General features: G+C 38.8%; 1 protein-coding gene across 1 annotated transcript; it reads left to right on the top strand.

Annotated features, from left to right (window-relative positions):
- The first annotated feature begins 4,499 nt into the window (after window positions 1-4,499).
- Window positions 4,500-15,461, top strand: LOC139474443 (uncharacterized). Its single transcript, XM_071257468.1, has 8 exons — window positions 4,500-4,825; window positions 5,905-6,198; window positions 8,587-8,901; window positions 9,415-9,576; window positions 11,675-11,734; window positions 13,612-13,668; window positions 13,940-14,015; window positions 14,227-15,461. Exons 1-8 carry the CDS (start codon window positions 4,771-4,773, stop codon window positions 15,125-15,127), a joined length of 1,920 nt encoding a protein of 639 aa, XP_071113569.1. The 5' UTR covers window positions 4,500-4,770; the 3' UTR covers window positions 15,128-15,461.
- The last annotated feature ends 1,582 nt before the right edge of the window (window positions 15,462-17,043 follow it).

The raw sequence follows: 17,043 nt of genomic DNA, 5'->3' as shown, positions 1-17,043 counted from the left end.
GATTTTCAGGTGTGTTATTGTTTGACAACAAGAAAAAGAACATGATCGAATTATGGACATTCAAACACCTCTTCCAAATTTGCTCATAATTCCTGAACATATCATCACGTGGCTGTCAGAGTTCGTAAACCTGATGTAAATCTATTGTTGTTTCTGTAAAATAAATATATCTGTTGACATAACTTTTCATATGTCTTTATTAGATGCGAATATAAGAAGCCAGCGTTTCTTTTGCCCGTGAGTTTACTACAGACGTCCAATGTCAAATCACATTTGAATAGCAATAACATTTAACAGGATCATGTATTCTCTTAACACCATCGCAATACATCATGTAGAAGCCACAACAGTACTCATATTTTCCAACAAAATCACATCTAAAATGAAACATCAGCAAGTACATATAATAAAATGTGTATTAACATTTTTCGTCAGGAAATAAAAACGTTATCTCCTTGTTACCACCTTCAGGTTCAGCTAAACATGGGTCCTCCTTTGGTCAAAAGTTTGTTCCCCCCTCAAATGAGTGTGACACGCGTTGCACACGAGTGACGAACGGGGTGCACACCCGTGTTCAACGCGTTGCACACGGGTATCACACGCGTGGCGGACGGGTTCCACACGAGTGACCAACGGGGTGCACACGGGTTGCGTAACGCGTTGGTCATGTGTGTAAGAGGAATGAACTTCTAGGCAATAGTGTAGGTCCCTTTACGCTGACGGAGGTGACAGGTTTACAGGCATGTATACCTGTGTACCTGGGTCCCTTTATGCTGACGGAGGTGACTGGTCTACATGCATGTATACCTGGGTCCCTTCATGCTGACGGAGGTGACAGGTCTACATGCATGTATACCTGTGTACCGTGGTCCCTTTATGCTGAAGGAGGTGACAGGTCTACATGCCGGTATACCTGTGTACCTGGGTCCCTTCATGCTGAAGGAGGTGACAGGTCTACATGCATGTATACCTGGGTCCCTTCATGCTGAAGGAGGTGACAGGTCTTCATGCATGTATACCTGTATACCTGGGCCCCTTCATGCTGAAGGAGGTGACAGGTCTACATGCATGTATACCTGTGTACCTGGGTCCCTCCATGCTGAAGGAGGTGACAGGTCTACATGCATGTATACCTGGAGAACCTGGGTCCTTTCATCCTGACGAAGGTGACAGGTCTACATGCAGGTATACCTGTGTAGCTGGGTCCCTTCATGCTGACGGAGGTGACTGGTCTACATGCATGTAGACCTGAGTACCGTGGTCCCTACATGATAACTCCCATCTCCCATGAGGTGACTGGTGTACATGCAAGGTCTGCAAAATGTAGTATCCCTTGATGCATTCGTAAATTTGTAATTAGTGCGGACGCCGTGCGTCGACGATCTACGAGCAGACACCTCCACTGTCACAGGCCACACCGAGGACCCATTCTGACACCACGTTATCGCCGGGACCGTCTTCAGTCGGCAACACAGCACCAGCATTGGCGCCGCCAGCAGTGGAGAAGAGTCCTCTTCTCAGACGAGAGCCGTTACTGTATCTCAACAGCAGATGGCAGAGAGAGGGTCTGGCGACGCCGTTGGAAACGTTATTCGGATGCTTGTGTTGTTGAGAGAGACACTCGTGGGGTGGTCCGAGCATCATGGTGTGGGCTGGCCCTGTGGTCTTCCAGAAAATCGGTCCAGGGAGAGGCAATGGTGTCACAGCAGCTCATGTCCACACGCCGTACCTCATTTGGCACGTCGCCGCAACCACGCGTTTCAGCATGATAACGCCCGTGCCAAAACTGCGAGAGCAGCAAGAGACTTCCTCCAGCAGAATGGCATCAGAACCATGAAATGGCCTGCCCTCAGTCCCGAATTAAATCCCACTGAGCACCTATGGGACGAGGTTCAAAGACGGGTGTATGACGTCCGACCAAGGCCGACAACTGCAGCTGAACTGCGTCAGGCGTTCCTCATAGTGCGTGCTCAAGTGCCTATGGCCTTCATCAACCGCCTCACCCATTCCATGTATCGACGCTGCACGGCAGTCATCAATGAACATGGCGGACACACGAGATACTGACTTGTGATGCCATTTTCTCAGAAGTGTTTCACTTTAAGAACATTTGACACTTTAATTTCCACCTTGATGATCAGTTTTGCCAAATTTCATCTTTTTAATATGTCTCAAAGTATGTTTAAATATAACTATCTATCCATGGTGACGTTTCTGTTGCGGTTCACTAAAGTTGGAATATTACTGAGTTTGGCATTACATAACAAAAAAGAAAATGCTAAAAATATGAATGAGTAAAACCGGATAATGAAACGACATAATATATCTGGTTGAAAAGAGGAAAATTAAATACATCTGATGCGTGTGGTCGGTACACAAGATCACCTGATGCCTAAATCTATTATAGAGACCAAACAGGAAAGGTGTTTCATATTTGGCCCCGATGATGACTCAGCAAATCTGAATTTTCAGAACGTTATAGTAGTAATGGATACATACAGATTGTCTATAATATTCTATGCAACGCGCATTTATTTCTAAAACGAATTCACGGCGTCGTATGAATCTAGACTAAGTAAAGATTTTTTCCACACATGCAGAATACCCAGAACGAACGGAAGATTAAAGTTGTATTTTATGTTATGGACATGAATGAGTCTATTTATAAATTGTACATGAAACATTAGCCTACCCATAGTGAAGTAGTTGGCCAACAGCATCCAGGTACTTGAGTGGAAGTTGGTCCTTTCGTCGAGCAAGGTGGTTTTCCATTTCTCCACCCACTCTTTTGCGGTTTTGTGGCGGCTAAACTCATCACTGGGTGTGAATAGGCTATACTAGGAGGGCATATATTGTTTCTCATAGCAGAATTGTTACTAACTGCGATGTAAACATCCACTCACTCACTCAACATTTACAAAGTGACGTCATCATTCAAGAGAAGGGAAATAAGATTTTTCCCCAACACTATATTTTATTTGGTTGTAATTATAATACTTATGAAGAATTGTAATATTCAAACGTTTAAATTCAAACTTATCAAAGTATTATGTAGCAAAAGTGTGATATAGTGATATAATTTGAATACTTTCACAGTTTTAATACACTTCTAAATAGAAAAAATATTTTGTGTGTGTTCTGTAAAGTATTAACACCCCATGGGGAATTTCGGGTGAGAGTTAAGGTCCCCGGCAACCAATATTTGTCGTAGGAGGCGGGTTGTCAGGCTCGGTGTTTTTGGTTACCGTTGATTGCGTGTCATCTTAAACCAGCGGCATGGTACATTGCTCATAATATCAATTACGGTTACTGTCAGGACATCGACATACAGCTGGTATGTTGCGAAGTGCGGCGTTAAAAAACAAACAAACATTTTAATTAGTATTACGAGTATAAACAATCACTGTATCGTGAAATTAATGTGCCACCAAATTAATGCGAGTGTCAACCCCTGACATGTGTCATGAAGTGGATGCGAGTAGCCCCTACGTTTAAACTTTCGTTCCATGTACATGTATAACATATATCAAACAAGACAGATAGAGCACTAAAATATGTGTCAGTGGAACATATTTACGATCAAGAAAATCACTGATGATTAGCAACGGATGAAAACATTAAAGCTCTTAACCAAATCACTCACTGCATCTTAGAAAAGTCTAACTGCATTTGTTCCCCTAAGCTATCATGATATGATTTAGAGCATCCAACTTCCATAAGATTTTATGGGGTTTTATTTCGTCAGTTGACACAATATATTTTGAGTACTGCTGTTATGCAAAAGACCTTACTAAGGAATAAAAAAGAATTACATCTATTGACCAATGGGGTAGGTAAGTTACAGTGTAATTGGTGTCTGTCTATGTAATTATCTATAACCCTTTCAAAAGAACTGCTGTGCATCTTTTCATTTTTGATGAATGTCCGGAACTGCCATATTGCATTATCTCCCTTTTTATGATTCCATGCATGCAGAGACTCTGAGCATAAACAGTACTTCACTGACAATCGCAATCTCTATATTTTCCCTTTACATGTGAAATACTATAACGCACTTATGACGCATTCTGAAAGAAACACCGCTTTAATGCAGTAAGTAGAGCATGCCACTTTTAGAACATCACCCAGCATGCATTTCTGTTCATTCTCATTCCCTCCTAAACATGCACAGTCTTGCACACACACCATCTCGCACACGGAATACAAACAAATGTACTATGACGTTCCCAGTTGACAAGATACAGCATTGCCATTGAGAAAGTCACAATATCCTCTACTATATATAGTTATGACCCGTTAAACATTTGTAGTCATTATACTTCCTTGTGTGTACATACGCCACCGCGCAGGCCACTAGTTACATCAAGCTATACATAGCTCCAGTCCACCTAGTGAGGATTGTCGGTTCTTGTTTGGCTTGTGTTGGTTATGACATTTCTATTTGTGCTTGTTCAGTTTGCATTGAAAGACTGCGTTTTTCCTCTGTGATATGTGTACAACTATGGTTTAAAACATACCTGCATGATTCACGGAAATCGACACTCTGAAGATGTCTTAGGAGAGTGATTACGTGCTGACAGTCTTGCAATGAACCTGCGAAAGTTGTGTACATTGCCTGTGATTCAATTGTCAATGTTTGGGACTTCAGCGAGTCGACGTGCTACATACTAAATAAGAATCCAACAGTTTAACGACATGCAATGTCTGAATGGACATCCATGGACATATGAAAGGACGTATTGTATTTCTGAGGACTGAGATTTAACAGCTATGCATACTGGAAGAGCGTTTGTGGTCTGTGTGTATTTCGTTTTGGCTGCACACGGTGAGTAAATAGACAGAGAGACGTTCCATTACTTTGTGTACTTCAGGATAGGCTGCATTGTTCATGTTGCAACTGTATTTCCATCAGATTTCAATTTTAGAAGTGACATTCTCGTTCGTTTACTTATGAATCTTGGCTTCAGATCGAGAGATCGCGACAATGGTTGCCATAATACTTTAAAAGATTGTCACGGCAGATTATTGCATTACGTGGTGCTTATATCTTTGTTTTGTAGTATGTGATCTTGGCAGTATTCGATTAAGTACCTGTGACTTGTCGTAACTGAAAGTACATGATATAAAAGGGCAAATATCAAACTTTCCTGATTTCAATGATAGTGAAAACATTCCAGTGCATTTTTACAATCTGATATTAAGACACAGAAAGTGGTATCTCATAGCCACAGAAGGTTTTATAAGTATTTCAAACAATCTTTCTGATATTGAAATACGGTAATTAGGATTTCTAATGGGTTTTGTTCTATTGAGACACCATTAAACATTTATATTATTAATACAATTTTCTGCATGGGACTTAGACTTAATAACGTCAGTCGTTTGTCACTTATTTAAAGTGCAACGGGACATGTTTGTATCATTTACTGATCAGAAATCCCACTCAACAGTTAAATGCTTTGTATTTTTTCAGGGTTTTATCAGTAATGTCTTATTTGAGACAAAATACCTTTTCGTATGTGATACATATATGCACCTGTCATTCCTTGTAAGTAGTTAATTACAACTCAAATCAAATATATGTTGTTTGTTTGTTGTTTAACGTCGCACTCAGCAATGTTCCAGCTATATGACAGCGGTCTGTAAATAATCGAGTCTGGACCAGACAATCCAGTGATTGACATCATGAGCATCGATCCAGGCAGTTGGAATACGATGACATGACATCAACCAAGTCGGCGAGCCATTCCAACCGAAAGTCGCATCTTACGACAAGCATAATCGCTTTTTACGGCAATAATGGATTGCTGAAGACCTATTCTACCCCGGATCTTCACGGGTCCAAAATGTATGAGGTATTTACCAAGTATATTTGACAGTGAACGTGTTACATTATATTCAAAGGTGACACCAGAACTGGGAACAGATGGATAGAGAAGTTGTCGGGAGTCTTTACAGTACAGCTTCAGTGTTCTGCCGGTGAACGGATACATGTCGAGCAAGAGGCGTATGGAGATGGAGACGCCGCGACATGTAGTCTAAAATCAGAGTCGTGCAGTAAGGTTCACAACAGCAGCCAGAATGGCCTGATCGTCAACTGTAATGGGAAACAGTCATGCCGCGAAGCCATGTCCACATCCAATCTTACCTGTAACGTCACAGATGCTGCTGCTGAAGTAAAGTACAACTGCATCAAAGGTGAGACATAAATATAATATGTGATTAAACTGACACATTGAACATGGATTGCTTTTAATAATGTCAGTTACTGATTCAGTAATACCTGCACGTATGATTGTAGATATATGACATAATAGTCATACATGAATATGTTAAAGTTAATAGCAAATAGTCTGCACGTTCACGTGTACCTAATAATCATCAACTCATTCTACTGTATTTTTTGCAACCAACCATAGTATATTACATTTTCTATAAACGTTGATATGTCACATTACGTGGTTGCCATTCTTTGACTTTGGAACTTGACGTGCATCACATCTAATCTCGTTCTTAGCAATCCTAACTATTTTCGGCAGATTGTGTTTTCAAGCACTGACTAAAACTCGTTGTTAGGATGGAATATTATTCACGTTTCCTGATTATCGGCTACACAACTTTAACAGTGCATAAATGAACATATCATGCTTTGACATAATTCACATAGGTATTGCTGGCAACATTTAAAACAAAATAGGGGCGGTCGGGTATCCTAGTGGTTAAAGCGTTCGCTCGTCACGCCGAAGACCCGGGTTCGATTCTCGACATGGGTACAATGTGTGAAGCCCATTTCTGGTGTCCCCCGCCGTGATATTGCTGGAATATTGCTAAAAGCGGCGTAACGCCATACTCACTCACTCACTAAAACAAAATATGTGTTAAATGTAATTTGGATATGAATCAGACGCACTACACGCACCTGTCTCAGCCTAATGTGAAATAGGTGCGACTATATGTGAGATTAACCTAAATGTGAAAACAGGTGGCAGTGAGGGTGATGATCTGCAATATGTTTTTGCAGCCTCTAGTCTGAATATATTTTATGTTCCATGGCACGGGTGATCCAGGCGTCTGAGGCTCCGCAATTCTCGTGTCAAAAACATATGAAACTGTGATCCTGGGTTCTAGATTTACCAGGGCCCCATCCGTGCCCGTGAGTGCACGCCTAAACGCTGCATAACTTTGGGCTTTCCTACCAGGCTGACACGCCATAATATAACTAACATACTGTTCAAGGCGCCATTAAACCAGACAAATTCTAAAGTTGCTACGATACCCTTCAGTAATAAAATATGATTAATGTAATATGGTAGGTGATGAGATTGCATTGAAGCTATGACGGTTCGCCTCAGTGAACAAGTGGATAGAGCTTCTGGTCGGTAGTTCGATCCCTTTCCCGCGTCATACCAAAAGACGTCAAAATTCGGTACTTGTTGTTGCCCTGTTAAGCGTTCGTCTTTAAGGCGACAAAACAAGGACTGGTAGGCCCGGAGGCAGTATACATGTAGTGATTCTTAGTGGGGTATTCATGTTTAAATGTATCATGATGGGTCAGTGGGTTGACATGACAAACCGACATAAATCCGGACACGCGTGTTTATGCACATCGCTTTGTAAGTGCAATAATCTTGAACTCTACGTTTAGCTCCATTTCACATCATGGCGAGGACATGTGATGACAAAATGATCACATGTAAAGTCAAATTTGACACATTCAGAAATGTGGATTAATGTATTTAGATTTTTATAACAACATGCACCCGACATGCAGTACACAAATATGTAATGCAATAACTGTAAACACAACAAACACATACCTTCAGTTGAGAATTTACACCTGTGATATCGAGCCTTCGCGGTTTATCAGATTATGCCTGAGTGATAACATGCGTACGTAACTGGTTATGCATCTCTGGGTTTCCTCCCGTAGATGTCCGTTACTGTATCATGGGATAGTCGCTCCAAACTATATCATACAATTTACACATCACAGTTCCATGTGCGAATCATGAGTCTTTAGACAATTGTATAAGTCGTATCGGATCGAAACTTTAGGACATGATAACCGAGTCCGAGACCGTTTATATCGAGGTCAATGAATAGTATCCTGAGGCCACGATCACGATTTGATTTAATGATTGAGCCGAAACTGTAATTACCTATTAAACGTCCATAATAATGCCTCATTATGATCATGTGTTCCTGATTAATTACGTTTAACTACGTTTATTGACGAAGGCCAAATATTACCCAATATAATGTCCAAATAAACTGCACATACATGGTGTATCCAGCATTTTTCTTTTAGTATTGTTCCTCATAGCTGTCTATATTGACGTGTCGATCAGAAGTGTATTTGTTTCACATTTCGAAATCATGTCAGGGTTTTATTGGACCAACTTCTATTTGTGCTTCAAAGCTATTCAGCTTCAGGTTTTCTTCATTTTAGCCCTTATCAACCGGGCGCCTGTACAAAGATCAAACATCAAAAATTAGTTTGCTTGATGTTCCTTTTACCATACATATATCGCTAGTTTGAATCCCAACCTATAAGTTGTTCTACTTGTCATATGCACTGTGTTTCAGTTAGTATGGATATGTGTAATTCAGTCAACACAACAGTAAACGGGTCGGTGTACCTCCATTCCCCGGGCTTCCCAGACAGTGTCCCTGTAAACAGCAACTGTATTGTTAGGATCACTGGGCAGAATATACAAGTAACATTGCTAGAAAAGCGGATGAAGACAGGGCTTCTTAACATATCAGGTGACGGGGAACAACTCTGGACAAGCGTGAACGTGGACCAATACAACAGAGTATTGCCGAAAATAGCTGCCGAAGTAGTAATCTTCTATGATAACCATGATCAGAATGGATCAGATGTTTGGATACGTGTTGCTGGTATGTATCAGCGTATAAATCATTTATATCTTTTAGTCCATATCATATGATATCAAACAATTAATCAATCAAGAAAAGTGAAATAGGATCTAATTGTGATAGTGAATTTTGACTTCCTTTCGAGAAAGCATGTAATTATTTCAATTTTCCTACAGTACAGTGATTCCAGTGTGATCCCCTTTAACGATGAAGTTCCTTCAAAAACCAAACTATCCTGAATAAATACTCTCTGATTTGTACTATGTTTCGACATCTCTCCAGAACCGCTGGTTCCATAAAAAGTGCAATAACGCCACACTGAAACCCCCCATCTTTTTACATCGATCCGTGCTTTCAACGTGTATATAATGTGTAATAAAATGTATTTTAACTAATTATTCAATAGATATAGATGAATTGCACGATCTATTGCTCCATGGTCTGCTAGTTTCTCATTCCAGAAATTGCATACCTTCCTTAAGATAAAGGTGTAGCGCAGGCCTAGTGATTGCTGCAGAAATATGTTTTGCATAGCTTCAGGTCAAATGAAAATAACTTTCAACGAACTAATATCGGATGCATCAACCACACCAGTACCCATGCCAACACATCAGCCATCACGTTCACAAGATACAACCAGTCAAAGGACTTCGGTTACAACTGCGACAACAACAAGTGCACCTCCTACTACTATGGGTGAGTGTCTACTGGTGACGATATTGTATAACCATGAACGTATACGTAAGTGGTCAGTATTAATAGCTGGTGATATATTTTTAATTACCATTCTTTTGGGGTTGTTTTTTTTCTGTATAAATATAGAGATTTGTGATGGGTAAAACATACTTGTGTTGGCACACATGTAACAAATGTAGTCGATGTCTGTATTGTTATTACCTTTGGCAATAGCAATTGATTTGAATTAGCTTTTATCATAATAAATTATCTCAATACAGCTTTCCATGCACGTATAAACTGGTTACATTTATATGTGTGTAAATAATCAAACAGCTGTAAAAAGACAACATACAGATGAAAGCAAACAAATCTGTCATATACATATTGCTGGGCTACCATCCGATTAGAACTACATACATGTACCATCAGAGGAGCAGCTGGTGTGCTGTAACTGGCTGTAAACCTATCCGTATTGAAATCATCTTATTTTGTGGTATATCTTCTCCTTGCCTAAAAAGAATGATCACAGTATGCATGAACATCTAAATGCAGGCCACATGTACATGTGAACTAAGTAATGACTTTTGTTACCTAATAAACACACACTAACCAGAACCTTTATTAATTGGAAATGTTTTCAGTGCAGATATAGGGTACACAGGAAACAGTCACACAACATTGTTTTTGTATGCATACCAATTCCCGAATGACATAATATCAATAATTGTCAACTTGCAGCTGTCAGCTGTCATTGTTTCCATGCATAATATAAACATTTAATGTAAACTCATTATGTTATCAATACCATACAGATACTATAATACTAGTATTCAGTTATTATGCACGCAAATACAAACGCAAGATATCGCGCTTGTTCCAAAAGCATTACTATCCGACGACTTTCGGTTGACATATTGTATACCGTTCATCAGGGGGATTATGCTATGCCGTTTTAGATGCCTTCGTACAATGGACTCTGCTTTTAAAAGACATTTCTTGGGATTATGGAAAGGGTTTTGTTGCTTTTATTCAATGTACATGTACATAATGCTTAAAGTATTTGACATATTTGCATAGGCTTTGAAAACCTTGAATTACTATACATAGTGTATGTAAGATTCGACTACTTATGTATGGAACTGAGAGACAGAATAAATACTTAACAGGATGGTATAATCAACATTTTTTAAAACTAAAAATAAGTAGCATTTACACTATATCTTATAATGCAGACACTTTGAAAAATTACATCATGGTACAATCACACAATGTCAAAAAAAATAAAAAATGTAAAAATGAATAATTACACCCCCTCCCCAATAAAACCCCAACAAAACAAAACAACAACAAAAAACAAACGTGTAATTAAAAGTCTTCTTTATTAACACAAATCCCACTGTTTATATATAAGAACTTAGGTTACAGAACGTATCTATGATCTTCTACAATACCAAATTACTTACGAAACATTCTACTTTTATCTTCATAACATCATTATCAAATGGTCTTATCAATGGTCATAAAAGGTCTCTTGAAACTAAACAATTTGTTTGAACCTTTCACTTTGCCACCAAACACCTCCTTCGATTAGTAGTGAGTGAGTGAGTGAGTATGGTTTTACGCCGCTTTTAGCAATATTCCAGCAATATCACGGCAGGGGACACCAGAAATGGGCTTCACACGTTGTACCCATGTCGGGAATCGAACCCGGGTCTTTGGCGTGACGAGCGAACGCTTTAACCAATGGCCAACCGGACCGCCCCCTTCGATTTGTAGTAAATTAACATGTATTGTTCATATCTAAAACAACCTTCACTGAATAGAAATTCAAAAGGTTCAAAACATAAATATATTACACAATGATTCATATTCATGTTCATTTGTAACTCGGATTGTAAACTGGCGATGAAATCTAAATGATGATGTTTATCTCAAGCAAAATGGATAATTCTTGAAAATCGCACTTTGCGATTTTTGTCATTACACTAAGTAATATTCCTTAACAAAACATAAATATATTACGCGATTCATTTCAACGGGAAAAATCATAAATAATTTTTAACCCAATTTTGTGTCCAATTCCTACGGCATTTCTACAGGTTCTTTCTCTCAACAGATAAATCAACGAGTGAGGCAACGACAGAAAACATGACGTCGACTCCTCCGTTTGTAACAGGTGAATATATAGATAACTATTTAAACATCCAGATCGCATGATGAATGATTATGCACAGTTCATGTCGTGGTCGCATTCAATGCTCCATGCAAGCGATTTTTCACGGATAAATGACTGTACTCAAGCACTCAGTTAGTGGGATTTCATTTGTCGGTCATTGAATATTACGGACCGATCGTCTGGAGGAGGTATTGGATGGGGTATTCGCAGAACGTCCAGGATTTTTGCTAGAGACCGACTATTTTGTACCACTGTCCCATATTATTTTGAAGACACATTCATTATATTCAAATTTAAAGGACAATTGAATTTTTCTCGTATATCACGTTTCATTGTTTGTTAGTTAATTCTAGATATCGTCATTTATCGGGTAGTATTTTTTGATATTAGTACGCGTCTTTGTACATGTTTTATCCATAGATGAACATTGGACCGCGTACAACATATGATTCATATTCATATTCATTTGTAACCCGGATTGTAACCTTGTGATGAAAACTAAATGATGATGTTTATCTCAAGCAAAATGGATAATTCTTGTAAATCGCACGTTGTAGTAATATTCATTATAGGCGGAAAGGCTGGTTTTCACTTTATAAATACTAGAGTGCAGCTATCTTCGTTCATTAATTATCGCGATATTTCGTAATTCTATTGCAAGTGGCAGGGACTATTGTTACCTCTGTATTTCGTCGTGTCGTCTTACAATTGCCTCATAACTAGAAAGTGAACTTTCAACAGGATTGACTGAAACCAGTGACCGGAAAACGCCCGTAGAAATAAACAGTTATACTTCTTATGATTTTTCAAAAAGAAATATAGTCAGTGCCAGATGTATTAACCGATACATACAATCTCTTGTACAAGTTAGCTCGTTCATGTAAAAAATCGGAAATAAAAGTGACAAAACCCTCTGCGTTATCAACAGAAATATCTGCTTATTAGAAGAGACCATTGTACTATTCCGACTATAACATTAGTATGAGATTAATAATCAATATTAGATAACTATGCTACCGGGTATTCGTGAAAGGTGATCGTATCCTTCCTCACCGGTGGCACCTGTCACAAACACATGCAACTGTTCACTCGAAACGCATGGAACAAGTCAAGATAGCGAATGGAATATTCCTTATTCTAATCCATGGCGGCGAATTCATATTCTAATGAAATTTGTACTCGTGATGTGAGATGAGCGCTAATACTTTTGAGATCGACGTTCTTTTTGTATTTCATCATGTACCTGAATATCGTGAATCAATGGGATTTGTGTTAGAGACCGAATATTTTACTCCACGGTCTCATATTATTTGACATATTTATTACATTATCACATTCAAATTTTGCTGTTTACCTAAACTCGTCCAATGAAGGTGTTATGTGAACTGCATATATGTATTTGAAAACTGAATATTGTCTTTTCCCTTCTTAAATATTCGGAAAATGATAATGGACACGGAAGTCGTAGATGAATAATTCGGTAACTCTCAGAATTTGTAGTGCATATGAAACATATTTGTTTTATACAAAACCTATTTGCCTATCATCTGCTAATGCATAAATATTTAATCGCAGCCCAAATCCAATACCATATTCGGATTAATTAGAAAATCTTCTTGTTACTGTGTACTTACTTGCGTTATGATCACTTCCCAGAATTTGTTATACAATGTAACAAATGAATGAAAATAATATGACATTAATGAAATTTAAGAATTTACCTGACATAATTTCACAGAAAGGTATATTACTGGATTATGATTTTTTTCTGAAACCGTGTATTAATATTATGTATGATGCACATATATGCGCAAATATGATGTGTGGAAATGTAATCATTTTACATCACAATTGTCCATTCTTCATCGTAACTCCAGACAATATGGCACTTTCAACAACCACGTCAACGACAGCTAGCTATGGGTCTGATCCAGGTAAACACTTTTACATCCATTAGACAAGCTCATTGTCCAATTTAACGTTTTCAAAGTCATTGGATACACACGTATGTCCTTTGAGGGTTTCGTCTGATCCTGTACATAATCACACTGTAACACTTCATAAGCGTGCATGAAGCAGTATAAGTTGATCCAACCTTACTGACGTGAAAAATAATAACTTAACAGAACATATGGTCGGAAATGATACATAGATAGAGGTATTTAACTCACTTAGTATATCATCGTATTAACCTTACACTTACAGGAACGGTAGTTGCCTCTGCGGCATCAGGCTGTGTTATCCTGATCTTAATTGTCGTGATTGCGGTTGTCCTTTGCAGGTAATATCAGATTATTTCTTTCCTTCTTCCTTTTTTTGTGGAGGAGGTGGTGGTACTGTAATATTGATAGTATAAGTTAATAAAAGTAAATAGATATTGCATATAACGGTCTTCAAGTATCAACCTTAAGGACTGTCTGAAATACGTTCTCCTTAATATCAAATATCTATGTAACATAAAAATGTCCATCAATTGTCTTATTGTCTTTCAGGCGTCATCGTGTGAAGAACAGCGGTTCACCTGATGCTCCTGGTAGCGGGAGTTTTGAAAGGTCTTTTGAACTCACTCCTATGAATATAGAAAAGCATCCCAATGGCCTCGGACAAAACGAAACCAGTAACATGTTTTTTGTGCTTGATCCAGAATTGGTTGCTGGAAGTGGTGAACGGATATTACATACAGAATCTAGACACGAAACTGAGAACTATAAAAATCCAGTGCTAGATCAGTATTCTAATGTGTTGCCTAGGAGTTCCAGAGTTAACATGTACGACAACAGTACATTTACAGTCCCAACCAGCACAGCCGACAACGGAGTACCCCAACTCCTGAAAGACTCTGTTGCCAGCACGGCTTACAACGATCATCGTGCAATATGTGATATGACCGAAAATGACATATATGACGGAGAAGTGGCTTCGAAAGATGTTACTGTAGATGGAATGGTTGATAATGGACACCATTGCAAATTCGAGTATGACAGAGAGGATGGATATGTACAGGGCGAATCGGACGCTTCTCCTAGCAACACGAAACCCATCAGGAAAGAAAAAGCTGATATGATAGAAAACGACGTCTACGACGGAGGGCCTCCTCTCAGTAATGACCCCGTTGGCTATATGGATGACAACGACAATCCTGATAAAAGAAGCATGTCAACAGAAAAAAGTCATATGACAGAACATGATTTGTATGATGGACTGGATACGGGAGATGATACTGGTGGGGGAATGGTTGACAATGAACTCTATGATAAATGTAGACATGACAGAGAAAGGGATTCTATACAGGACGAATCGGACGCTTCTCCCAGCAACGTATTTGATAAAAGCGTTCAGGATGACGAGGATAGCGTCATGGTGTCCAATGGTCTCTACCACAGTTTCAAGTAGCAGCAGAGACGCTGCAGGTAACATGGTCTGTGGTGATGATTATAAGGATAATGTTATATTACGGACATTAAAATAAGATGATTTATTCAATGATGGGTGTATGTAAATCTGAGACTTACACCAAACGGCTATCAGGCATTTACGTCATCAGTGGGTGCATGAACAGGAATGTATATGTAGAAATGCAGCAAATGAAGAGAAACTGTCCACACAGTGTACAGCTACTCAAAATAAAAAGACATTAGTTTGATCTAAGTGTATAATATTAGACAGAATATATTGCTTCCCTGGTCAAATGACATATATACGTATTTGATCATATTTAATGTAAAAATGCGACCGAACTCGTTTTGTTGAAGACTATTTTCACAATAAGCAATGCTCTTCTGTGTTGAATGACACTGAATTATAAGTAAATACCGTTCTTTTGCCAATTATAGCCCAAAACAATTTTAAGATAGTTTTGAAGATACAAATAACCTCGCCTCTGCGTATGTCACTTCGACTGACTCGTGCTGCCATATGTTCTTTCCATATATACCCTGTTCGTATTTTCTATATATTGCAGTCTTCACATTTTCATTGGTGATGCAATTTAACAACACGATATAAATTGAGGAAACACGATAATAAAGAACAAAATGAATGTTAGAGGCCGATGTTATACTTCTCAGGAGAAAATCTTATGCCCTTTTCCTGTATCAATGACAAGGAAAGTCGTCGGTTTCCTGATGTTTACGAGCTAATGCTTCTTCCAAATGTGGGAGAAGTAGTTAAACAATCTTCATGCGTATGTTTATGTTGTTTATATTATTTGTTCACTGATTCAATCACCCCTTTCTCGTTTTACTTTCTCCAGTTTCTCTAATTTACATAATTCAGATGATTGCTTTAAATGTATATATGTACACTTATATAGCACATGGAAGCTAATAAACATTATTTGACTGTTTGTCAGAGTATATTCTATACATCCTAATTAGATACATTTAACGCCAAACACACCGCATACACACATTTCCATTGACTTCCCTACGACCAAGCATTCCCCTATGTGAATGTATGTATTCTTCAAATAATTTGAGCAAATTCCACCCATGACTATTGCGTCATGCGCAATATTAAACAAACAGTGATTACCATCAAATGTGCAGATAAACGTGATAAAATATACTAAAAATATGGGATCATGAAATATATATGTCAATATCAAGTATCAGAAGAAGCATAAGTATTGACGACAAACGTCCTATGCAAGAACGTTTATGTCTGTAAAGCCTGACACCAATACACATCCCATATTTTGCACGTGACTCATTTCTGGTTTTGACACTTTCAAGGAAGGTCGATTAATCTCCGTGGACCATTATTTCTGTCAATCTTATTAATTGTGCTTTTCATACAGTTGTGATATACTTGATTTACTTCTTTGTGTAAGAACTAGCAATGAAGCGTCTGCAACGCGGAGATCTTCTACGGGCTATTTGCATGCTTGAAACTGGCAGAAGTCAGAGTGCAGTGGCCAATTCGTCCAATGTTTCATAGTGTGTGATTCGCAGACTATGGAACAGGTACCAACAAACCCAAAATGTTGACGATCAACCTCTTTCAGGGCGGCCGGGTCAACGACAAGAGTACAGGATCGATGACCTGAATCTAGGCTCTATGAAATCGAGCTCAAATGGCGATTTAAATTACTGCATACCTTCGTTAGGCTACAGGAGTACAGGAGTGTCAGACGAAATCGTCTACATGCAGCCCATCTCCATCCTCGACGGCCGCGTGTTGTGCTGCCCCGTAACAAATCGTTATATTACCAACAGTGTCAATAACAATATTATCAATGGTGTACATAACGTCGAATCTGGGATTCCAACCAACACCCTTTGTTGTCCCGTTTGCAAAGCCTGTTAGTC

The sequence above is a fragment of the Haliotis cracherodii genome, unplaced genomic scaffold (genome assembly GCF_022045235.1).
Source record: "Haliotis cracherodii isolate W230 unplaced genomic scaffold, xgHalCrac1.p SCAF_3, whole genome shotgun sequence".
NCBI lineage: Eukaryota > Metazoa > Mollusca > Gastropoda > Lepetellida > Haliotidae > Haliotis > Haliotis cracherodii.
Note: the sequence above shows the minus strand (reverse complement) of the source record. Positions and strands in the feature narration are given on the sequence as shown.

What these genes read in the sequence shown, in the direction of transcription:
- LOC139474443 (XM_071257468.1), top strand. Translation starts at nt 4,771, where the DNA reads ATGCATACTGGAAGAGCGTTTGTGGTCTGTGTGTATTTCGTTTTGGCT. An exon ending in TGCACCTCCTACTACTATGG is followed by an intron (nt 9,577 to 11,674) that starts GTGAGTGTCTAC and finishes TTCTCTCAACAG; the next exon opens with ATAAATCAACGAGTGAGGCA. An exon ending in ATTGCGGTTGTCCTTTGCAG is followed by an intron (nt 14,016 to 14,226) that starts GTAATATCAGAT and finishes ATTGTCTTTCAG; the next exon opens with GCGTCATCGTGTGAAGAACA.